Source organism: Anopheles gambiae, chromosome 2 (assembly GCF_943734735.2).
Source record: "Anopheles gambiae chromosome 2, idAnoGambNW_F1_1, whole genome shotgun sequence".
In the NCBI taxonomy this organism is placed as follows: domain Eukaryota; kingdom Metazoa; phylum Arthropoda; class Insecta; order Diptera; family Culicidae; genus Anopheles; species Anopheles gambiae.
The window spans coordinates 32716094-32739915 of record NC_064601.1 but is presented as its reverse complement, the minus strand read 5'-3'; the positions used below and the strand labels follow the sequence as shown (position 1 = coordinate 32739915).

Sequence of the window (23822 nt, the reverse complement as noted above, 5' to 3'; positions counted from 1 at the left end):
CTCGCTGAACCACTTTAGCCGATAATACTTTTGCGACCGACCGCAATCTATCTTTTATTTAACCCTTCCAGCATCCATTTGAGCTGCCAATTCCTATCTACACCTACTCACATTTGCTCTGTCGTTCTCGCTTGCTCTCTCTCTATCTTTCACCTACTTTTCCCTTTCGCGAGCCCTTTTCCTGATCGTTTTTCATAAAGAAAGTGCAACATCTACATATTCCTGGCGTGTGCTGGAACACCGCCAGACGGTGGAAAATGATACATGATTCCGATGTGTGTGTATGTGTGTGTGAGGTTATGTATATGTACCGTTGTTTGACCCGTAACACACTCGGTCTTTCTGTTTCGTGCTCACACACCCTCGTTTTGCTCCTTTTTTTTGCCTCCATTACAAGCTCTGTTGACTGTGTGCCGGTAATGGAGCGACATGGTGAGGCGAGCAGGGGCGAGGGGAGGGAGGAAATGTTGAAACCCTTATCATGTTTCCGATTATTCCGGCCCGCGGTCCCGATCATGTCATTGGCCCACCTTTTACTCCACGGTATTCCACGGTGTGCCCGTATGTGTGAGGGTGTATAGGTGTGTGTGTGTGTGGTGGCGGTGGTTATCGATGTTGCTGAAATCACGCCCCCCGGGGGTGGGTAAAAAATTGTCCTGATTTAACCGGGGCCATGATGTGTGGTAGCATTAGCATATTTAAATCATGGCAATGTTGTAGCGGTGTAACTTTGGTGTTAGTTTTTTTTTCTTCTTCTTCCCCCACTTCATAGGGACCTACACAACTCGTTGAACCACATTGGCGTTGGTGATTGAAGGTGTGTCGGAGCCTTGTTTGTAGCACCTTTGATTGTGGCTCACCTATTCGAAGCACGTTCGCGATTTCCCCATAAATGATAATGAATATGTGCTGGTAATTTGAGTTGAAAATGGTGCGTTAGAAACTTTGCTTGCATTTAAAATGCTGATTATGAAACCAGCAAATATTGTGTAAAAATAAAAAAAATCAAGGGAAAGTAATTTATAAATGAATAAATAAATGAATATTTGGTATATTTTCAACATTTTTATTGCTCTCTAATGATTGTTCCACTGTAACGAGTTTGAAAAGCAAAATTAAAGTAAATAATTAATTTTTCTGCAAGCTACTGGAAACCTATTTATGATTAGTAATAACTTAAACAAAACATTTTTGTAACGTGCAATACATGTAAACACTATTTACACTATATATGTAATGTTATAGTGTAAAATGTAAAATGTCAATGTTATAGTGTAAAATGTAAAATGTGTATGTTATAGTGTAAAATATGTTCCATGTGATAAATTATTTATCTCTTAACTTAACTCTTATTCACAATCAAAAGTTAAAAGGTGAAAAGGTCACTCATAATGTTTTTTTAAGGCAAACCTCAGATTGATACCGCCTCACATAAACAAACACCATAACAAATAAGTTAAGAATAAATTAAGTTAAGAAATACAAAAGGGTATTTCTCCTGTACACAACTGAGATGATCAGTGATGAGACTCAAACAGTTGAAGGATAAAATTAAATGCTGAGTGACATTTTGATTAGAACTCAACTGTTGGTCATGCTCTTGACCATGACATTTTCTGACGGTGATAATCACGATAATCTTTTAATATACTTAGCGTGTGGTCCCAAGCAGCAAAATGAGCATTCTTTCTCGCTCTGTCTGCTTTGACTCTGTCTGTCTGTCGGGTCAAACAGAGCGAGAAGCCATGATGGTTCTTGTTTCTTGTAACCACTCGCAAGCACAGCATATCTCCCATGTCGCGACCAAGTGACTGACCAAGAGTTGGTTGCACACAATGTCACCAAGTATGTGATGGTCGCAATAACTGTTCGAGTCTCACCTCTGATCATCACAATAGAGCTCGTAACGCTGACATTATTTTGATTTAGCCGGAATTTTTCATGACTATGTCAGTGACATTTTGCAGAACTGATCACAGTAAAAAAAAAGTCATGGCATAGTGACTGCCCAAGCGTTGGTCGCAAAAATGTCATGAAATTATCACATCAATAGTTTTGGGTATCATCTCTGATGATCACAATTGAGTACGTGATGCTGACATGGATTTTGTTTCAGTCATTTTTTTTACGTCATTGAAAGTGACATTTTGCCGCACTGGATAAAACCTTTCTGGCTAAATAAGAAGAAGCAGAAAAGAAGTTTGTTTTACCATAACTATTATGATTAATTTGATTGAATTATTCAAATTCATTATATTTTGGCAATAATATCTAAACTCTTTTACGATAGCATTTCATGATAGTACCATAAAAAGTACAGAAACTATACATGTTTATAGAAATAAGTCATGAAAAAAACATTTTATATAGTATTTTTTATTTGTTCAGAATTACCCTATTTTGTATTTGCTTCATACCAAGCATGTCAAATATAAAACATATCAATCGAAAAGAAAAGTCCGTTCTTCAAAACTCGTTATTATTTCTCCATCATGCAATCCTGCCGGCTATTCGGTAAAACTATTTCCCAGCGCGCCGTTCCTGCCTGTTGGCATCATAACCCTTGTTAGTAAATAAATATTTAAAAACCACACATTTCACCACATCCAGCTTTTAAATGCCACCACTTCCCAACCCTTCCTTCAATCTTCCACTGCAAAAGCGCTCCCCCAGCGACTCACATACACATATCTGCTCACTTCAGTCGAGCACGCTTGAAAAAGTCCTGCGTTGCAGTTGAAGCTTGCCCAACGTTCGGTGCGGAACTATCCATAGTTCCGTAGTGTCCGCACTACACCAGTCGCCCGATTGCAGTTTTGTACCCTGCCAAAACCCGGCGCTTTACCGCACCCGCCAAACGTCGGACGCCAGGAGCGTCGCTTACTGAATAATTAATCTGGCAAATTTCTGCCCACAGTATTATCCTTGGAAAATCCGGCAACTACACTCGACCCTCCCCTGTCTGGCCCCCTTTGCACTGCTGTAGGTCAAGTGTTGGGGGGGTCTAGAGCAAACAGGGAGAGAACGGAGTCTTCCAACCACAGAGGACGGAGAGAAAACTTTCCCCCGAAAAGCTTTCCGATGACTACTTTTCCAACCACCAACGGTTGACTTTGACACCGCGGAGGAAGCAAGGAGCGGTGGGCCGGGGGATTATAGAAGCGGGCAACCCGGTTGTGAGGAATAAATGCAACGAAACAATGTTATCAGCACTTCCTCAGACCGGGCTTACGGGATGAACCAGTCGGGGCTGGCTGGATGGGAAGCTCCATTCTCACAACACAAGGCTGCGTCTCCTGCCTTGGCAACGACTCGGAGGCTTTGGGCAATATTTTAAATCCAGCCCGAATGAAATGCCTCCTGACGATGCTGCTGTTTCTGGTACTGTTGTTGTTGCTGTTGTTGTTGTTAATGTTGCCCTGTAACAATGCATGATGGCACACGACGGAGGATTGGAAACAGGAAAACCCAATCCCAACTTCAACAACTCACTCATTCCATATCCCTGCACTGTTTGACCAATTGCTTCGGCCAGATCTTTGCGGTGGTGTTTGCACAAGAAAAATGGTTGTTTCGTACACATTTTTTTCCATATTTCCCACAAGACAGGAAAGATCTTTCTTTCCGGAGATTAATTAATTTCCCGTGCCAATGCAGTCGAGGGGGGGAGATTTTAATGTTTCTGTTTTTTTTTTGTGTGTGCTTAAAATGTTTCATAAGATAATGGCCGTTTCTGGGCGTTGTTACTGTACTGAATAATTCACACGCAAATCAGATAAACCGGAAATTCTACACTCATTTTGTCGGTTGGAATTTTTGCCTTCCATTTATTTATTTTTATTTATTTTTTTGCCCCGACTTTAAAGCGTCAGGATAATGAAACGCTCTGGCCGGAAGCGGTTATGGAATTATCTTTCAAAGGGAATGCAAAATTTCATCCCAAAAAGGAAATCTTGTAATTATTTTGCCCCATTTGTGTAGCCTTCTTATCGTGTGTTCTCTGTTTCACATCTCGCTTTCTCTCTCTCACTCTCTTTTTCTCTCTTTTTCTCGCCTATCTCATTACAGCCATCTGCCTTTTCCCTCGGCGATCTGTGCGTGCCGCCGATGGCAAACGTGCTGAAAGTGTTCCTCGAGAACGGTCAAACCAAATCGTTCAAGTACGACTCGACCACCACTGTACAGGTATGTATTGCCATTCCATCTTCCACTGCTTCCAAAAACTTCCCGTAAGCGACGCGCGCGCCCAGCATAATGAGATTCTGTAAAAGCAAACCTTTTGCGCCTTTTTTGAAGCAGCATTTCAATTGCCAATACCCTCACTAATCATTCTACATCTTTGTTCCTTTCATTTCTTTTCTCTTCCCTACCTCCCTACCTGTTGCTCGTGTCGTGGTTTTCTCCTTGCCCTTCCACAGAATGTTGTTACTTCGTTACGCGATAAGTTATGCCTAACCGCCGGTGAGCACTTTAGTCTCGTGGTGGAGCATGTGAAAAGTTTGAAGCGGAACAAGCTGACCCTGCTGGACCCGCAGGAAACCGTAGCACGGGTAAGTGGAAAGGGGTGTGAAGGGTGTACAGCTTCTACAGCCACTGCTGCGGCACACAAACACATGTACAGATGGATACGCAAGCGTCGGAAGTTTTGTGCGCTCATCAATCTTTTCGGTTTTGGGGGAGTCTAAGGATTAGGAAATGATGGAAATCGATGGAATGCCAATCACTAATTGAAAAGCGATTACATTTCCCCTCGTGTAGGAAAGAGTTTGTTCGTTGTTTAAAACTTGTTTTACCACTTTTAAGGAGCTGGATACAAAAAGTAAGCTCCCTGTAAGCTTGACTTGACATAGTATGGGAGAGAAGTTCATCAAAACCTAAAGAAAACATATTCTATTAAAAAAGTAGACTAAAAAAACAAAAATAGATTCATTGCAATAAATTATTTAAAACACGAACTGCAAAGTGTACTTTTGCTGTGCTATCTATTAAATTAAGCCTATATTGTTTGTTATGAGATCATGGAATAGTTGAACGTACTACGTTTTATTGCAATAAGTAAGCAATTTAGTTAATGGTTTATGTATTTACAGAGTTGTTTTTTTGTTACAATAGCTAACAACTGAAATTATATTTTCATTGTTTTATCTTATAATTTTATTTTATTATTTTCTTGCAAAACAAAATGAAATATTCGATTCTTGCTCAAGATGTAACGTTTAATTTGAATGTAGGATTGCATTCTCCCCTTTCGATTTGACCTATTTTCACTAAAAACCCACCAGTTTAGGTTTACCATACTAGTAAAGCAACTTTTTTTTAATGAGGGTAACTTTCTGTCAAATCGAAAAAGCAAGTAAAGGAAAGAAATCTGTACATCCTTATTGTGTGGCACTGTACACTGCTGTATCCTCTTCTCTGTAGTCAAACTCACCTTAACACAACGTCTCGACATCGGGCCTCATTTTTCCTTTCCAACAGATAGCGGCACGGCCCGGTGCGCACAAGCTGCGCTGCCTGTTCCGGGTAACGTTCGTGCCCGTGTCAGCCGCCGCCCTCGCGCAAAAGGACCTCAACGCGCTCGACTATCTGTTCCTGCAGTGCTGCAACGATGTCACGCAGGAGCGGTTCGCACCGGAGCTGCAGCCCGAGGTGGCCCTACGCCTGGCGGCGCTGCACATGCACCAGCACGCGCTGGCAAACAACATTTCGCCCGCAAAACTGACTGTAAAAACTGTTGAGTAAGTACACGGAAGGTGGAAGGTGGGAGGGACATGCACGGAAAAGACACACAAAATGAAGAATAAAAACTGTATAAAAAAACATTCGCTACAAACGATGGGTCCACGCAATCACAGCGCTTTCGAAAGACAATGCGTGCTTTTCTTGCCGACGCAAAACTTGCAAGACTTTTGGAGCATTTCCGTGTTCGCTTTTATTCGGTTGTTTTTTTTTGTCAAATATTTTATCACCCTCACACACACACACACATGCTTCTACCCCGTTAGCCACACATGAAACGGATCGTTTGCCCAAAGTCACTGTACCCTTAGCAGAAAGCTGCCGGGAACTTAATAAAAAGAAAAACACAAACGACTCCATGGCAAGTGAAAAGTTGTTCCAAACTATCCTTCTCCTGTCCCTCATCCCTGTTTTTTACAGGGCCATGTTGGGCCTGGTTGCGGCGCTAGTGTTTCAAAGCATTCCCAACTCGCGACGTTCAACTTAAGACAATGACAATGCAAACCCATCGCTTCCGCCTTGCCATGCAATTAGTTCAATTTGTGCAAAGTGTTCCGGCATTTCGGATATTTTCTTCTGCCACCCACTCACACCAACCGTCCTCCAGTCCGGGAAAATGGAAGCCGGTGGAAAGTTTGGCTGGATTGCTTACCGTTCAACACTACTGCGCTAAGTATCCGGATTTGTCTGGGCCGAAGTGGCAACGAACCGCCATCTCCTCCATCCTGCTTGCCTACTAGGTGACACATATTTGTGCAATTGCAGTGCAGTTTCGTGCGGCCGGGATGGCAAGATGGAAGGGACCAAGCAAAGAGTGTGTGTGTGTGTGTGTGTGTGGTTTAGATACTTACGAAGGAAAAGTTTTCGGCGGTGCGAGAGTTTTTCTTTCGTGTTTAATGTAGAGATTTTCCTTTCGTGTTTGCAACCACGCGGCGGGGCAAGTACGCCTCGAAGGGCGTACGTACAAGTTTCCCGAGCGAAGAATTTATTCACAACCGAAAGCTACTTCGCAGCATGTAAAACAATGTGCGCATGGAAAGTTTCGCTGACTTATTTCCATTCTCCTATTCCTCGCTCTCCGCTGCACGAAGCCACGGGTCAAACGTGAGCTTCACTCATATACAGTGTGCTGACATTTTGGGGTCATTTGATTTAATTTCGTGGCGTGCCAGAATTCCTCCGTTTTCTTTCGCACTTTTGTAATTAATATTAATCAAATTTCTTTCCTCTGCCGCCCCTTCCCCGCTTTTACTCCCCCGAACCGCGACTAGACGAGAGTTTGGACTGGATCGCTTTGTGCCTGCTTCGCTGATCGAAGGAATGAAACGGAAGGAGCTGCGACGGCTGCTCGGTCACTTCCTGAAGCTCAACTCCCAGATGACCGGTTCGTCTACGAAAATGCTTACCCAGCTGCAGGTATGTGTTGGCTTCCCCGGTCCCCACCGGTCCATTTAACAGCAGTCATCCAAGTACGGTTTGTGCCTCTCGTTGCAGGCTAAAATCCACTATCTCGACATCATCTCCGGCCTGCCGAGCTACGGTGCGAAGTGTTTCAGCACGAACCAGCGCGACGGTGTAGAGCGGGTCCTGCTCGTTAGCCCCCGGTTCGGGTTGAGCCAAATTGCTGGCGTACGCAACACGGTGGTAAGTAAACTGGGCCCCCTCTACTGCTCTCGGTGCTTTAAATTTTATTTTCTTTCGATTAAAACGGTTAAACCACAATCGCGAGCGCGCGGCGTACATGAAAAGCAGCAATTCGCAGCCTACGGAAGCAGACTACTGTCATATATACAAAGAAGGGCAGGAAACAACATCCTGTACTGCTACTGAACCGGAAAACTGTTGCTGCAAACTTTTGCCCAATACACTTCCACTCCTAAAAGGGGGGGGGGAAACGAGGCCAAAGTTGCTTCCCACACATACACACCCTCGAGAGGCAGCTAATTTGCCCGCGAGCTGTAATTAAGCACCAATCTTCCGAAAATCACGGTTCACGCTTGCTGCTCCTCTCCGCAATCCCTCGGGTCCCTTTCACCTCTTGGTCAACAATTTCCCAAGAAAACTTTCAAGGGACGGTTCGAGGAACCAGTCGCCCTCCACCCATTTAAGAGGACGGAAATTTAGTGCCTCCGAATGGGACGACGGGACGGAATGAAAGCAACAACCAACTCCGCCCGTGAGATCTGTTAACGAAAATCTAGGGCAAATATTTAATGAGAATTTATTATCCACCCGCACGCGCACGCACCTTCGCCCTAACAGCGCAACCGCTTGGTACTGTGATGTGTGTGTAGCGGTAGTATCCCCGTATAGCCACGTAACCGGCATAACGATCAACCTTACAACTTGCAAAACGGTGCGCCAATCTTTGCGCCAAAAAGATTCGCACATTTTTTCTTCGTTCGCACGGTTTCACGGTGGCCGCTGTTTAATTTTGACTCGCTCTCTCTCTCCCTCCCGCGTGCTCCTGGAGAGGGCAAGCAGTCTTCACGACCCAGTAACTCCTGCTGGGCCAGTAACTCCAGCAAGATTGATCAGGACGGTGACGACCAGCTCGAACCGGAAGCGTGATTTGTTTGGCTTTTATAAAATGCTGTTTGCCGAGGCATTAGTCTTGGAAATGGATGGTAATTACAGATTACTCCGGGGAGAGGTGACGATCTACGATTGATCGTGATGATGGTGGTGCTAATCAGGGGGCCCTTCTTGCTCTATTCAGGTTTTCAGGGCCAGTAATTTACCCCCCATTCATCGTTGTGAATCCAATTTTCCATTATGAGCTTCTTACAAATCGGTTTTGCTTGCTCTGGAAGCTTTATTGTAGTTTCGGGAGTAGCGTCAATCTTTTCCTTTTAACTAGTCAACTTTTTGCCCTTTTGACAGTGTTGTGAGTGAATGTGAAGAATGTGATTTTGTTAAGTTTAACTTAAACCGTCCAATATAAACAGAAAAACTTTCAATTGCTTCATTAAATTCATGAAATGAACCCCAAAAGTTCGAAAAAAACTAGATGAAGGTACACAGTGCTGAACGGAATGAGCTTAAATCGCCTCAATTGAAGAACAAAAAAGGAATTAGTAACACTTCCAGCCCAATCTTGGAACGCCAGGAAGCTTTTGATGCAAAAAGTAAACTTTGCTCAGCACACCAACCCCCATTCATAATGAATGCTTATACTGCGAAAAGATTTGCGAAAGACTGATTCTAGTGCCCCAGCTCCCCCTCACCCGCCTCAGGTTGCGGTGTGAACAAATCTTTCCAAGCAGTTCCCCTCATAACCTTATTACTTCGCAACTGCTTTTACCACGTTGAACCATTTGGGATAATACCGAAAGTTCCATACTCTGTCCCTATCTTTCTCTCTTTTTTCGCTCTCTCTCTCTCCCTCTGTCTACTCTGCTACCCCACTTAACTATGATTCGAAGTGAAACGTAAACGTACGCGCACAGGGAAATAGTTCTACAGTGTACCGGATGTTTTAAAAGTTTTCCGATTATAGCGAAAGAATGAGTTCCTGTGCTTGGCTGGATGCTGTTGCTTCCATCGTGCCCCGGTTGGCGGTTGAGTGTTGAAAAGGCAGAGAACAAGAGAGAGAGAGAGAGAGAGAGAGAGAGAGAGAGAGAGAGAGGGAGAGAGAGAGAGAGAGAGAGAAAGAGAGAGAGAGAACATACAGTACCACCTGCTGAAAAATATATCTCCGGCAGACGAAAAACATCCCCCCCCCCTCAAATAGAATCTTTCCCAGTACCTTGAAGTGGGTAGGCTTTACGGTGAATGGATTGAATCAATTTGGCCATAGACAGACGAGATATCAAGCTGTGTGAGTTTCTGTGCTTATAGGTGAATTTCCCTGTATGCATACTCATATTCATTGCCGCAAGTTCAACTACTTCCGAAAGGATCTCAGGCACAGGGACCGTTTCTGGCATCTTGCCGGGTATGGAAGGAGAATGATACAAACGATCCGCAGAAGCGAAACTTTTCCACACCGCTCCCCCGGAAAAAATGTTTCCAACAAAATTCCCCTCCACACAAAAAAACCTACAGAGGGGTGGAGCATGATTGATTCTTGGAAAATCTTTGCGCGTTTCTGGATGAGTTTGTTTCAGTGGCAGGATAATTTGCGTTAAAAGCAGCTAAGCGGCAAAGCTAGCTTCAACGGCTGACACCTCATTTATCTCGTTGAGCTTCGCTTTCTCTCCTTTTGCCTGGAGTTTTGGTCTTACTTCCTCATTTTCTTGAGGGTACAGCAAGCGCAAAGTTTGGGGTTGTTCAGGAGGATGATCTTTCTTGTTGTTGCTTCTTTTCTACCGTTCCCGCATGGCCAGCGGTTGTACAACTTTGTTTGCTTGTCGTGCTATTAATGAGGATGGATGCATCGGTGTGAAGCGGTTGCATAGATTTGGGGGAAGATAAACTATCTGCAAAAGTCTTGTTACGTGTACCTGTGTTTCGATAAGACTCGGTGGGATAAGTTTGATGTAACGAGCTTATCGGAAGACGATAAACATGGTCGTCTAATGGATCTTCGATCATGGTTCAGTTACTATCGTTATAGTGCTTCTGTGTTAACTAGACTTGGCAAAAGAGAAATCCAAGCCATAAGGTTGTCCATAATTACTGGCCGCAGTTTCATATTGTAGTTATTTTTTAAGATTTATCGTGGCTGGTTCAGAGGTCTACCAAAGGCTTATCATCAAAGGCTCATTAATGAAAAGACTGCTGGAGGTGGGTGTGAATATGCATGCAATATGCCTCCACTCTCTCTTGACACCTCAATTTCGTATTCGTATACTAGAAATTGAAATCCATCAATTCTTCAATTATTACTGAGTTATGGGAAAGTGAATTGAAAATATTGGATTTTGGAGAAGATGACAGAATACATACATGACCGCCTACCATACCTTCATAGTTTTCATAGCAGCATATACAAAAAAATATGACGCAATAACCTATTTTAAAATACCGACCAAACTGCTAAATGTATTAACATTGACTTTGAAAGTGGATGAAGAATTCCTGATACTTTTGCTACCATCAATGATTTAACGCCAGGGGTTTACCTCTTGCGGGTGGGATTGCGAGAGTTGAGACCACCTTCTTTGATTCAACCCATATCTTGGCATACGCATACGTTGGTCTGCGAGTCTCCTATCGAGCCAGAAGACATGGGAAACAAGGCAAAGACTAAACTGATGGTAACACCACCACCACTGACGTACGAGTACTAAACACTCTTTTGAAGTCGTTCAAAATTTCGCAACTCTCGGGTCAAAGGTCAACAACTACAACAGCATGTAGTTGAGTTACACGCAAGGACATTGACTGCCAACCGGTTATTCTATATTCTGAGGAAGCAGTTCTCCCCAAACAACCTCTTACTTCTTGGACATTCACAATCTAAACAGTTCTAATTTACTCCTCTTAACTTCTTCATCCCCAGCCTCAACCGATCTGCAATCTTGAGGAACTAATCCGTGTGGTGGTCACGCGCGACGATGACGTCTCCAACACGGTGACCGTGTTTATAAGTCCCGATCGTGTCATACACTTCGCGATGGAAGATCGCGACGCGTCCGAGTTTGCGATAGTACTGGCGGGCTACTATCGACTGATGGCCGGTAAGCGTGAAGCCCTCTTGCGTCCTCTAAAATTCAAACCTCTTTCTAACAACTGTATCGCCGGCTTCATTCACAGGAAAAGAACTGCCGCTGGAGCAGGAGCGCGACACCCAGATCGAGGACATTGCGCCCCCGTACCTGTCGCAGCACACGGTCGTCAGCAATGGCTGGAGCTATCTGCCCACCGAGAAACCAACGCACAGCATAGCATTCCTGATGCCACCGCCCTACCATTCAACCGGGTTCCGCAGTGCCACCGGCTCGATCAGCTCGTCCAGCCGGTCGGATGAGTGCGATCGCAACGCGAACAGCGCTCGCATCTCGAACAAGAACACCCGGCCCAGCCTGCAGGAGTACGATTTCGAAGCGAACGGCAAGGATACCATGCGCCTGTCCAAGGATGGGACAGTGGCACCAGGCGGCAAGATCGGCGGCATCCCGATGGCCGTCTCGGAAGCGCGCAACGAGGAGGTACTGCGCCGCGTCGCCGAGATGCAGAAGATGGTCGAAAGCTCGGAACGCTACCTGAACGAGCACGGCGACTATGGGCACGAGTTTGACGTAAAACCGGTCGGCAAGCTTAACTTCTGGCGCGAAACCTCGGTCGACGTGGACGAGAGTGACTGCGAAAGCCTCAACAGCAGCAAGCAAAGCTCGAACGAGGACGGTCCCGGTGTGCTGAAGCACAGCGACTCACTGACCCTGCTGACGGAAACCATCAACCAGGGGTTGGATGGGATCGCGAAGGGTCTGAGCTCGATCTACACCGCCCCGTTCGCCGAGCTGAACGGTAAGCTGGAAGGGCCGGTCGGCTCGTCGGCCCAGAACACACCCAAAACCCAGCGCAAAGTGTCCGGCCTGAGCCAGATACTGAGCGATCTGCAGGCGCTCGGCAACGATCTGTCGCAGAGCGAAAGTGACTCCGAGTCGCTGTACACCCCGAACAGCTCGCCCATCCACAAAACGACGCAAAGCTCCACCAGCAGCCTCGCAATGCAGCACAACGCACAGCAGACGCTACCCTTGGCACTGCACGGGGCCACAAACAGTGCCGGCGGCGCGAATGCGCGCAACAAAACCATCCGCACCAGCTTCGGGCTGCACAGCCCGGACAGTGGCAACGAGGGACGGGACACGAGCCTGAAGGACTATCTGCGCCAGCTGAAGGAGGCGAGCACGGCCAGCGAACTCGGCTCGGACGGTACCGATCTGGCAGCGAAGAAGCTGGCCGACCTGTACGGGTACGAGCTGCTCGGCGATGAGTCGATCATCGAAACCGATCCGGACATTATCGATCTTCGCTCGATCCCACCGCCCCAGACGCCCGACGAGCTGGACAATCTGAACGTGCTGAGCGTGCCGCCGACCGGGTTTGACGATGGCACGGGTGCAAACAAGGCGCCTCCAGGCCGGACCACTCCAGCGAGTGCGGCCAGTAAGGCGAGTAGCAGCGCGGCAGCGGCCACCACCACCACCACCACCGGCGATTTGGAAGAGTTTCTCAAGCAGGTAACGATAGAGCCCCCGACCCAAAAGATTACGCCGGCCGTCGAGCTGACGCCGGAGGAGATCCTTTCGTACATTATCCCACCGCCGCCCGGGCTGAGCGATCGGACCGAGCCGGGACCCCTGCACCCGCCATCCGACCCGACCCACCATTCCCCGGTCGGCCGGCGGCCCAACCATACCACCCCTCCCAAGCCGAATGCCGCGGTCAGCACGAACAATAACATAAACACGCTGAAGAACCTGAACTACGAGGCGGACCACCAGCCGGTGCCGCGGCCGCGCACCGGCACCACCAACGGCGGCCCGTCGATTCCGTCGACCGTTGCGAACGGTGTGATCGCGAGTGCGCTGCTCGCGAAGTATGCGTACGATCCGACGCGGTTCGAGGTGTACTACCCACCGACGGAGGGCCCCACCAACACTACCACCACCGACACGGCGGAGTACGATCTTTACAGCAACAGTGCGGCAGCGGTGGCCGCTTCCGGCGCGGCGAACGAACCCAAAACGGCGAACGGCACCCATGACCCCAAGGGTATGATGAATGGTAATGCCGGTGGTGGTGGTAGTAATGGTGCATCGAATGGCCATGTCATCGAGTATCCTACCGTCGATCGGAAAGGTCCGTTCTCGTGCTGCGCCAAGTCCAAATCGAAGGACAAACAGAACGGCGACACAGAACAAGAGCAGCAACGCGCCGCTGCCACCGACACCGTCCCTCCGCTGGCACTTCCACCGAAACCCTGTCCGCACACGGCCACCTCCACCAACCAGCCGAGTCCCCCGCAGCGACCACCCAAGAGTGCGGAGCTGCAGCTGCGGCTCGGTTCGCCTGCCCGCTCGCCTCCATCCACCACCACCACCGCAGGGCAGTATGGGGCGGGGCGAACGAACGGCAACTACTACGAGCTCGGTCCAGCCGATCCCCCCTCGCTACCGCCCCGCTTCGAGCAGTCACCTCCACCGGCGGTGCCGCTGCTGGCCACGTTACCACCGAAGAAACCGCCCCTACCTCCGGTACCCATCAAGCCCTGCATCCTGCGCAGCCCGGTCCCGATACTGAAGAACAGTCCGCACGCCACCTCAGCCACCACCACCAACACCACCAACACCTTGAACCATGTGCACCAGTTTCACCATCACCACCAGTCATCACCCCCGGTGCCGCCGCTGCCGCACCATCACCTGCAGCACCATCTGCACCATCCGGCGGGTGTAGTGTCCCTGTCCGCCAACTCCTCCCCCGTCCGGACGGCCGGCATCGGGTCGCCCCATCTTCACCGCAATCCGAACTGTTACAGGGAGATCGAGCGGGCGTTCAATCACCACGCAGCGGACGACCCCCAGCCGGACAAGGGGAAGAGCCTGCCCGCACCGGCGAACCCAGCCGCCGGCCACCAGCGGTCGCACAGCGACTGCCCGCCGGTCTGTCTGAAGAACCCGCCGCCGGACAGTAGGGCCCAGCTGACGCTGCTCTGCTCGCCCCAGCTGTCCCGCAAAACGTCCCTGCCGACCAGCGGCGCGTCGCCGGCGCTGGTCGGCATCACCTTCAGCAACCCGGGCAGTCCGATCCTGTCGAACAGGAACGGGCACGTGCTGAACGTCGACACGCTGATGGCCAAGACGGACGTGGCGATGGCGGGCCTGCTGGTCAAGCTGGACCAGGTGGCGGCGGCCTGCTCCGCCGCCCAAACGGCAGGCGGTGGCAGCGCCATCGACGAGGACCGCTTCCAGCAGGCCCGCGACGAGCTGACCGACCAGGCGCTGCATCTGGTGACCGCCTCGAAGCATCTGGTCGTGTCGATGTCCGACGCGAACCTGACCCACCTGCCCGAGCATCTGACCGCCTGCCTGTCGGCGCTGCGGCGCATCACCGAGCTGGCGCAGGACCTGACGCGCACTACGTCGGCACCGCTGCAGACGCGCAACATCGTGCTGAAGATACACGACGTGGCGTCCAGCTTCCGGGAGCTGGCCTGCGTGCGCGTGGGTCCGGGCGGGGCAGGTCAGCTCGCCCTCAATGCGGAGTGTTTGGCGAATGTGCTCGCGACGCTGCTGCGAAGTTTGCGCGTATTTTCTCCCTAGCAGCAGCAGCAGGATGAGGAAGGGACTGTAGTAGGGGAGAGAAACTAATTAGGGTGACTTTTAGGAGAGTAAAAAAACGAAGGTTGTTAATATAGTGGTTAAGGCAATGCACACTGCTAGGGCAGGTGCATTACGTTAGAGATACCCATTCCAGCAAGCAAACATCTCACCATATCACACTGGCTCGGGAGAATTGTGTCTGTATGTGAACCAGTTCGATCCATATCGATCATCCATATCGCGAACGCGGGGCGTTAAGCGATCAAGTGAAAGTGAGAATGAAACAAGGGCGATGATACTTCAGTTACCTCGCTGTTTCGCTTTCACTTCCACCTTTTCGCTAAGCGTGTGTTAAAACCTACATATATTTGGAAGAAACCCATCATATCCCCTGCAACACATGCTCATCATTGCTATCGAGTGGAGACACTCTCTAGAGAACTAGCAAATGCTCAGGCGCACTCCAACAGGCGGTGCGTGCTAACACCGAACAGAACCAAGTGCGAAGATGAGTGTATCTGCTGTAAGCTTACAATAATATTAAGGACCACAAAACCAAGTAACTTATTTCGTTGAAGCGTTATTGTGCGTGCGGCATATAAGGAGGCCCGGCCACATCATGTTGCTGGAACTGTAGCGATACAAAGCTTCCAATACACTCTTTTAAACCGGTTCCGCTCACAGTTGGTGCAGCGTTAGTTCCATTTGTTTCATGAGCGGGTTTCTTTTTTTTTGTTTTAGATAGTTTGGTAATGTTTTCGGTTTAGTGTTTCGTGAGCAATGTTACAAATTAATTAGCTGCAATTGATACTACCCGATTAGTTCCCTCGCTGATGGCGCCTTCGAGCCCGTTCGAGAGAGAGAGAGAAAATAGGACAAAATTCAAAAATACTCTACCAGCAAGCAAACGGCTGGCTGGCTTTTCGTAGACACTGTGGGAAACGTTTGCAATCATATGATAATAATACAAACAAAAAAACATGTGTTCTGTATGTGTTAGGCCAATATCAACGGTGGGAAACAAGCCAGAAAGCCTGTGCAACGTGCTGCAGTACTAAACCTAATTATAACATTAATAACAATAACAGTAGTAATAACAACAATAATAGGGAACGATATTAGCGCGATGTTGTACATAGGTAGGGGAGTGGTGTGTGAATGTGGCCATCGAAATTTGTAACGTGTTTTGTGTTGCTGTGCGTACATTAATAGCAATTTGAACTGTGTTGTTGTTTAGCGGGGGAAAAGGATGGAGGAGAACGAGGGCAGTGAGTGTTAAGTGTGGGGCATGAAACAAAAATCGATGGATTTGAATGATGCTTCTATGTAAGCGATATTGGGAGTGAATGTTAGCATAATTATAGATAACAGCATAGCATCACACACGCACACAAAACGTCGAACGCGGTGCATTGAGAAGTGCATTTAAGCTTAGTAAAAGAAGTACCGCTCAACACATATACATATAAATGCGTACAGGGCGATTAATTCGATTGAAATTAAAAATGGGATGAAATCGGTCCCATTGCAAGGACACACACACCCACACAAAATGCTTCCATAGTGCTCAATTGTGTAAAGAAGAATAAAAGGAGAGATTAAAATGGGATTGCTTCAATTGGTTGGAAGCGGTGGCGCTATTGTGTGATGTACAATAAAACTCCAATCTCTTAAAGGCCTCACCGATCGCTTCGGAGCACAATGCACAAAACTGCAGCGGATTACAATAACGCGATGGGTGAGAAGGTCCTGGGACAATTATTGCACGGAGCAAAAATGGAAAGGGAAGAAGAGGTGTTATGAATTGAATGTTTTTAAAAAAGTATTCTTCTACCGGTACATGAGTGCACATTGAAAGGCAATCACGCGTCCGATCGATGCATCGGATGTGTGTGTGGGTGGGTGTGTGTGTGTACGCGGTTGCATTTGTTTTGTCAGCCCTTTTGGACCAGGCTATGGCAATGTTGAGTTTTATTAACTGGTGTACCAAAAACAAAGAGAATTGTTGATTTTTTTTTTTTCTCGGGTTTAATCCGCTATTTTTGTTTGATCAGTCCTATCATTTTTCACGATTAAAATGGGATTGTTCTATATTGTTGTTGTTGTGTTGTTTGACTGACAAGAGACTGGCGTGTATATTGTACCCCAAAAGCGACACAAAAAAGCTCCCTTAAATTTACAAATGCGGTCTAAGCGATACGAATAGTGTGGATGTGAGAAAACAGATAAAGGAGATCGAATGTAAAAAAAAGGCAGCAGCATGTATGCAAAGCACAGTAAGAGCGCGAAAGTAGAAAGAACAAATGATAGAATAATTGGCAATTGCAAACGGCTCTTAACGATCACGCACTTACACTGTGTTGCGCAAAAACCCTCCCTCGATGAGGAACGATTGATTAAACCGCTGTGCGTTTCTGGCGTCGTCACACTCACCCTTAATCCTAAACTACGAAAACTCCTTCCCGCAAACGATCGTGTCATGTGGTGCTGTTTGAGCAGATTGTATGAATTTTCCACCAAAAACCGTGCGAGGAGAAATGCTCCATCGCAAGCTTTTTGTTTTACTTAATTTACCTACGTACGATTGTTATCTTCTCTTTTTTGTTTATTAAATTATCATAACAGCTAGTCAGCCTTCAACCAAACACAAATGTTGTAACAGTGTAAATATGTACAAGTGTTTTTTTTTTTGTTTGTTAAACCATTAGTTTGTGATGGTTGAGAAAGTTGCAGGAAAGAGAATAATGTACGTAAATTTCCGTTGCCATTCCACAAACACAAACAGATACACACAGAGTTCGACTTGTTCTACGGCTCCATGGTCGGCCAAAAAGGGTGCAAGCTAAAACGTTGTTTAATTACGACGAAAAAATGTCATACAATTTCGTTTTAATTTGATTTGTTTTTCCATAAAAGTAGAGTAGCTAAACCTGTATGAAATTTATAACAAATCATAAACAAATCTAACTGATCAGCAGCAGCAGTAAGGGGTTGATACGCTGTTTGCAGGGCCGTTACCCAATACTTCCATTTTAGTAGCAACAACCATCGTGAAGGTAATAATCGTAATGCGAACTGGTTGTACTAATTATGCAAAACAGAGAAGAATTAAAGACGAAAGAAAACAACGCCTCTGCGGCAGTATGGCAGTAAACACCCCACAAAAATATAGGGCGACAAATTGATGGTAACAATATGATAATGATCTTTCCTTTCCCCCGAACCTGCTGTTAGAAGAAAATTGTTAGACGACTAACAATTGGGAAGGCCTTACACCTCCGGAGGGGGAATGGTGTAAGTGCAACTGATCACGTTTCAATGGCTATGCTAACTCACAAGAATCGACCAAAATGCAGAAAACGGAGGCGTAAAAATATCGGCAAAATGTAAACACTGGGGAAAGGATAGTTTCCGAGCAAGCAAACAAAAAAAAACCATTTAGATAATTGACTAATAAAATTAGTTAACATATTTAAAACACAACACAACCATTAGAAGGTGTTGTTGGGGGCGATTGAATTATCCGAAATTGATTACATGTTAATGATACCTTTGATTGCCTTTATTTTGGGGTTTAAAATGCATTTGCCATAAGCAGTGAAGGAGTTAGAATGTTTTACTTTTACTTTTACTTTTCACTGCCCAAATTTTGTCTTCAACGTTTCTTTCAAACCATTCTCATACGTTGCCACAGAAGTGCAAGGCAGCATGTATGTATGCCTGACTGTGATAATTGCTCCATTTGTTAAAACGGATGTAAAAGTTTTAATGATTAAATTAAACCACTTGCCATCATAAGAGCAAGCGCCTAAGAATGTAATTTATTCATCAGTTTTTTTTGTCATTGTGAGTACTGACCTGACGAATAGCAGAGAGAAGTAGAAGTATGTTTGTTAGTTCTTACAGCTAAGTGATGAAAATCCAAAATTGCATTGCGACCTTCGCATGATGGACACCACCACCAACGTGAAACTCCAAATGGACAGTTTCACTTTTTCTTCTTCTTGCTGGCGTAACTATCCACCTGTACCGCTACGTTGTGTACCTTGTGCGAGATTTTATTTACGTAGTACAGAGCGGCGACGGAGAACAATATGCTGGAAGTAGGTGGAAGCAACTATATAGTAACCAACCGGATCGTACAATAATGTACATGCCACGTGGACACTTACCAAGAGGTCACACAGACACGATGCACCATTCCACAGGCGAACAGCGCGATGCCGAGACAGAAGGAAACCTCCGGAAAGAACTTGGCCTGAAATCCGTAGCCAAGCACTGCCGCCTCCAGGTTTGATACCGCCTGCAAGAAAAACACCCAAATCAGAATGAGCTACTTCCGTCCGTCGCATTGCACCGCACGCTCGCTACCTACCGTGAGGGAAAGGATAAAAAGCCACGAGCCAAGATATCCACCGAATATTGTGGCCATTTGGGAGGAGGCCAACAGGGGCCGATACATTTGCATGCCCGAAAAGATGAGCACCGCCGACAGCGACGCCAGCACTAGCGAAACCGAGGTCGATACAGCTGCAAAGATAATCCGGAGAAAAGGTCGATGTCGATAAAACAAACTGTGGCACGGTCGTGGAAAATGATTTCCTTTTGCAATATTTACCCATTTTATCAAGCGCCCGGCGTTTGCTACGGCAAAAAGAAAATACAGAATGTAAACACTTTCTTGACGTGGAATCGATTTTGACGGCAACAAACGAACACACCAACACCAGCACAAAGCGCCCGCTGTCAAATGTGGAGAAAATCGAGTGAGATTATTTCACGCATTCGATTAAATCGCGGAAAACGGGCACAAATTGGCGGCACTTTTCTGAGGAACGAAACAAAAGTATATGTTGTTTTGCAAAAGTATGTTGTTTTTTTAATAATTTAGTAAAAAATCAAACAGGTTTGTGATATTCTTTTGTTATCATTGCATTTGCGTTCATCGATTTCGATGCCCCTTCATCGATTTGCATCGCAAATGTCAAACCAAGTGCATTCAGTTGTCAACACAAGCAACACACGAAAACAACGAGAAAAACATCAATACAGAACGGGTGCAAAAGCGTAAATGTACAATTTGCAAAGTTTTGGTGTGATAATTGCCGTACTTAATTATTCATTTCGTGCGCGGTTTGTGCCCACGTACGGTCCAAAGCATGCGCACACAATAATCGGTGCGATTGCTACGTGAACAAAGCACGCCGAGCCCAACCGCCGTACGCAAGTTGATGTTTCTCTGCCGAAAGTTGACCGAAATCGAAAAAATGTTTGGAAAACTGTCGGAAGTTTTGCAAACCGCAGCCGACGTGGTAAGTGCCCGATAAGCGAACATTGATTACAGTGCACTGTGCTTGTACAGATGGTTTTATCGGGTGTATGCGTTTGCTTTGAAATGAACACCTTTCAGCCGTGTTCTATCCGGCCAATGTCGCTGACTCCACGTGGAATGGAGCAATTTGGCGCTCAAATTACATAATTTATCAGAATTTGCTTTTCCTTACCAACTTTCTTACTCTTTCTAATTGCTTCTTTGCTTGCCCACTAGCTCGCACCACCCCCCACAGCCCTGCAGGACTTTGACTATCACTACCGGCTGGTGAAGAACTTTTACGTCGCCGATAAAACCGTACCAAAGATACACATCAACGATACCAACATTCCATCGCACCTGGACCAGATGCTGCAGATACTGATACGCGAAGAGCAGCAGCGGCTGGAGGTTCCCACGAAAGCGGACACCGACACCGACGCTTCATCGAGCAGCGGCGTGGAAAGCGTGTCAGCGAAACCAAGCCAACCATCACCACCAAAGGCCGAATGTATGGAATTCGTGCTAAGCGCACGGCCGCTGGACGTGCTGATCGAGTTCGCGGTAAACGATACGCCGCCCGGTGCGCGCTACATCGTGCTGAACTGGGTGCGACGCTTCCTGTCCTGCCTCAAGTGTCCACCGCTCGGGCATGCCAGCATATTCCAGCCCGTCCAGCGGCTGGTGGACATTTGCAGCGGCACGTACGCCTCGCCGTACGAGCGCGAGGAAATACTGTTCCTCGAAACGGTGGCCGGGCTCGTGCGCAAGGACTCGGTACTGGTCAACCTGTTCCTCAAGTCTCACCACCATTCCGCACAGATGCTGGCCAACTGGAAGGGGCTGGGCGTAAACAAGGCACCGGTAAACAATCCGCTGTTTGTCAGCACAAAAATTGAGTACGACTCGCGGCGCATCTCGCTGGTGGCGGAGGAGGCGAGCGAGGGGCCGTCGGCGGGAAGGGAGGAAAGCGCCCAGCATCTGCCACCGGTCGATGGTGCAAACGGTGGAGAAGAATCCGAAAGCTGTGATTGTGATGACGAGGATCACTTTAGTCTGTTCGATGCGATAGTTAGCTATCTGGATAGTGCGGTAAGTGGTGAGTGCGGTTTTTCGCTTCAAACAAAACTAATTCCTATACCTATTCCCTGCCACCCTCAGGATAGCACCATAGTGGTGCGAGCGTGCGAAGGCGTGCTAATACTGGCCTCGCTGCCAACACTGCAGCCCTCGTGCAAGGCGATCCGCAACACGATCAGCCGGTTCGCAACGATGATGGCCGGCCGGCTTGCGTCAAACTGTCAGCAAATTCCGGAAGATATGGACACCGGTGATATCGAAGATGCCAACGTAACCTGGGGGCTGTTCCCGCGGGATCCCGAGCAGCCGCACTACATCGGCCGCTACCAGCTGACGGCCTTTCTCTGCTGGCTGGACTATTGTGATTGCTTGCTGAAGGAGAGCGCACTGCTGGTGCCGGAGCTGGGACCGCGCGTACGCGACGAAATGCTGATCAACTACATCGAACCGGCGCTGGTCGGCTGCTATGCGCCCTTTATGCTGGTGCTGACGGCCAAAATTATCAAAAAGACACAATCGAAAGCACTGCTGGATGGTAGGTGGAGCAGCTGGGGTCGTACAGTGGTAGAGGAGTATGATATTGATGGTTAAGTTTGTTCTCTTCCCAGAAATTGCAAACTGGCTCATCGGTGAGGATGAACTGATGGACATTAACAACTGTCTGCTTACGATTTTAGTAGAGAATGCGCACGAAAATACGGACATTCTCCTGCCGACACTGCAGTTCGTAGAGGTGAGTGTTGGTACGCGGAGGGTAACAAACGGACACGGAGTGAAAGACATTCTTCTCCCAACAGTCGCTGCTGGACAATCCACACGAAAAGATTCTGCACGGCATGCTGTTCTTCTACATCAACACCAGAGGCTACTACGATGGCACAGCGCACACCATCCAGTCGTGGTCGGACGAGGAGGATAATCGCGAGCGACGGCGCGGCAGCGCAGACGATCCGATCAAGTCCCGCACCCTTGCCCCAAGCAATATTTTGCGCGTCATCAATCAGTACGTTGTTGCAAAACAAAGCAAAGAAAAAGACTTTCAATTTCCCTTCTAATGGATTGCTTTCTCCTCCCCCTGCAACCCCCTGCAGCTTCCTGTTGCTGCTGCCAAGACAGATTGTAAGCGATGCGGGCGGCATCTGCTACGAGGAGTACATGCAGGACGCCAATCGCCACTACCAGACGTGGATAAAGAAAACGCACGGGTTCAGCTGGCCGGTCGAGGCAATCTGGCCGGACAGTGGCGATTCGTCGCCGCTCGCCGGGACGAGCGTCGAGCCGCCACTGTCCACTAGCGGCGCCGCCGGGCTAATGACGGTCGTTCCGCTGGCCCCGATGAAGCAGCCGAAAAAGCAACGAAACCCCAAGTACACCACCGACGGCAGCCAGACGAACGCCATCGATCTGCAAACCTGCGGCGACAGCGGCATCTCGGAGGAGAGCTTCTACGAGGGCCCGCTGCTGAAGCTGCTCTTCTCGCACGTCAAGCAGATGAACACGCAGCCGTACGAGCTGAACCTGGCGGTGATTGCGATCCTGTCCAAGCTGGCGCTCTTCCCGCACCCGTATCTGCACGAGATACTGCTCAACCCGGAGATACCGGTCGCGGCCGGCGCTACCACCCTCTGGTCGGTGATGCAGTTTCTTGCCCGCCAGCTGCTGTCGGAGATACCGCGCGTGGACGGGTTTCAGGAGAAGATCAAGGATACGGGCCGCCGGTTGCTGTCCAATCCGCCCCTCTACCACAAAGACTGCGGGGAGGCGGGTGATGCGGGGTGCGTCGGTGAGGCCGCGGCAGCGGGGACGGCGGTCGAGGAGGAGGAGGACGAAATTAACGACCCACTGTTCGAGTCGATCGTGGTGCTGGAGGAGTTCTGCAAGGAGCTGGCAGCGATCGCGTTCGTCAAGTATCACCATGCGAAGGAGTAGTAGGACGGGCGGTCGGTGTCGTTGTGGGTTGGTTCGGTAGCACCCGACTGCTTAATCCCTTCCTCCCCGGGGTCCCTTCTTCTTGGACGACGCACATTTTATCTTAAGTAGCGCAAATACCGTTCGTAGCCGATTCCCGATTGGCTTCTCTCCAGTGCCCGTTGGTTATAGGTTTTCGCAGTAATTTAATTGTATTTTACACTCTAGTCTTTGCCAAACCAACAAAGAAAAAGCAAAAAAAAAAAACAGCAAGGCGCAGTGCAAACCAATTTGGGTAAATCGCTCGATAAGATGAAACGTGTTGCAATGTATTTTATTGCGAATAAGGTAATATTCGAAATTATCTCTCAGTGGCACGGGCGTTACGATACCAGTGTTTTATCCGTTTGTTGCGTTATGTTTTATCTCCCCCCTGATTAAAGCTCAATTTTAACACAGAAAGTCATTAATTTAATTTAATATTTTGTTTTAAAAAAATACCACCAGGAGCCGGAACATGCTGGCCCATCTGCCCCAAACCGGAGCGTCGTCGCCTCTTCCTATCT

The 23822-nt window shown here is 47.9% G+C and overlaps 3 protein-coding genes across 8 annotated transcripts in view; 2 read left to right on the top strand and 1 right to left on the bottom strand.

The window, feature by feature from the left end:
* The window catches only part of LOC4576873 (uncharacterized), a 136710-nt gene extending 119230 nt beyond the window's left edge, over window positions 1-17480 (top strand). For all 6 annotated transcript variants that reach the window (XM_061642446.1, XM_061642444.1, XM_061642448.1 and 3 more), the window contains 7 exons: window positions 4069-4185; window positions 4419-4550; window positions 5479-5738; window positions 7011-7155; window positions 7234-7383; window positions 11186-11363; window positions 11440-17480. In XM_061642446.1, coding sequence (XP_061498430.1) covers window positions 4069-4185; window positions 4419-4550; window positions 5479-5738; window positions 7011-7155; window positions 7234-7383; window positions 11186-11363; window positions 11440-14957 — 4500 coding nt within the window. In that variant the 3' untranslated portion in view covers window positions 14958-17480. The remainder of the gene's footprint in view (window positions 1-4068; window positions 4186-4418; window positions 4551-5478; window positions 5739-7010; window positions 7156-7233; window positions 7384-11185; window positions 11364-11439) is intronic.
* Window positions 17481-18729: 1249 nt separating this feature from the next.
* LOC1273798 (protein KRTCAP2 homolog) lies at window positions 18730-19727 on the bottom strand. Its single transcript, XM_312812.6, has 4 exons — window positions 19576-19727; window positions 19333-19487; window positions 19130-19260; window positions 18730-19054 (listed from the first exon to the last, which is right to left on the bottom strand). Exons 1-4 carry the CDS (start codon window positions 19577-19579, stop codon window positions 18946-18948), a joined length of 399 nt encoding a protein of 132 aa, XP_312812.4. The 5' UTR covers window positions 19580-19727; the 3' UTR covers window positions 18730-18945.
* A 202-nt stretch (window positions 19728-19929) lies between these two features.
* LOC1273797 (FHF complex subunit HOOK interacting protein 2A) lies at window positions 19930-23718 on the top strand. Its single transcript, XM_312811.6, has 6 exons — window positions 19930-20269; window positions 20506-21360; window positions 21430-21883; window positions 21957-22081; window positions 22146-22351; window positions 22440-23718. Exons 1-6 carry the CDS (start codon window positions 20189-20191, stop codon window positions 23275-23277), a joined length of 2559 nt encoding a protein of 852 aa, XP_312811.6. The 5' UTR covers window positions 19930-20188; the 3' UTR covers window positions 23278-23718.
* The last annotated feature ends 104 nt before the right edge of the window (window positions 23719-23822 follow it).

Coding starts and splice junctions, on each gene's coding strand:
- LOC1273798 (XM_312812.6), bottom strand. Junction 19,261..19,332: donor TTTTTATCCTTTCCCTCACG/GTAGGTAGCGAG, acceptor TTTTTCTTGCAG/GCGGTATCAAACCTGGAGGC. Junction 19,055..19,129: donor CGTGTCTGTGTGACCTCTTG/GTAAGTGTCCAC, acceptor ACCTACTTCCAG/CATATTGTTCTCCGTCGCCG.
- LOC1273797 (XM_312811.6), top strand. CDS start 20,189: ATGTTTCTCTGCCGAAAGTTGACCGAAATCGAAAAAATGTTTGGAAAA. Junction 21,884..21,956: donor ATCGAAAGCACTGCTGGATG/GTAGGTGGAGCA, acceptor TTCTCTTCCCAG/AAATTGCAAACTGGCTCATC. Junction 22,352..22,439: donor ATTTTGCGCGTCATCAATCA/GTACGTTGTTGC, acceptor AACCCCCTGCAG/CTTCCTGTTGCTGCTGCCAA.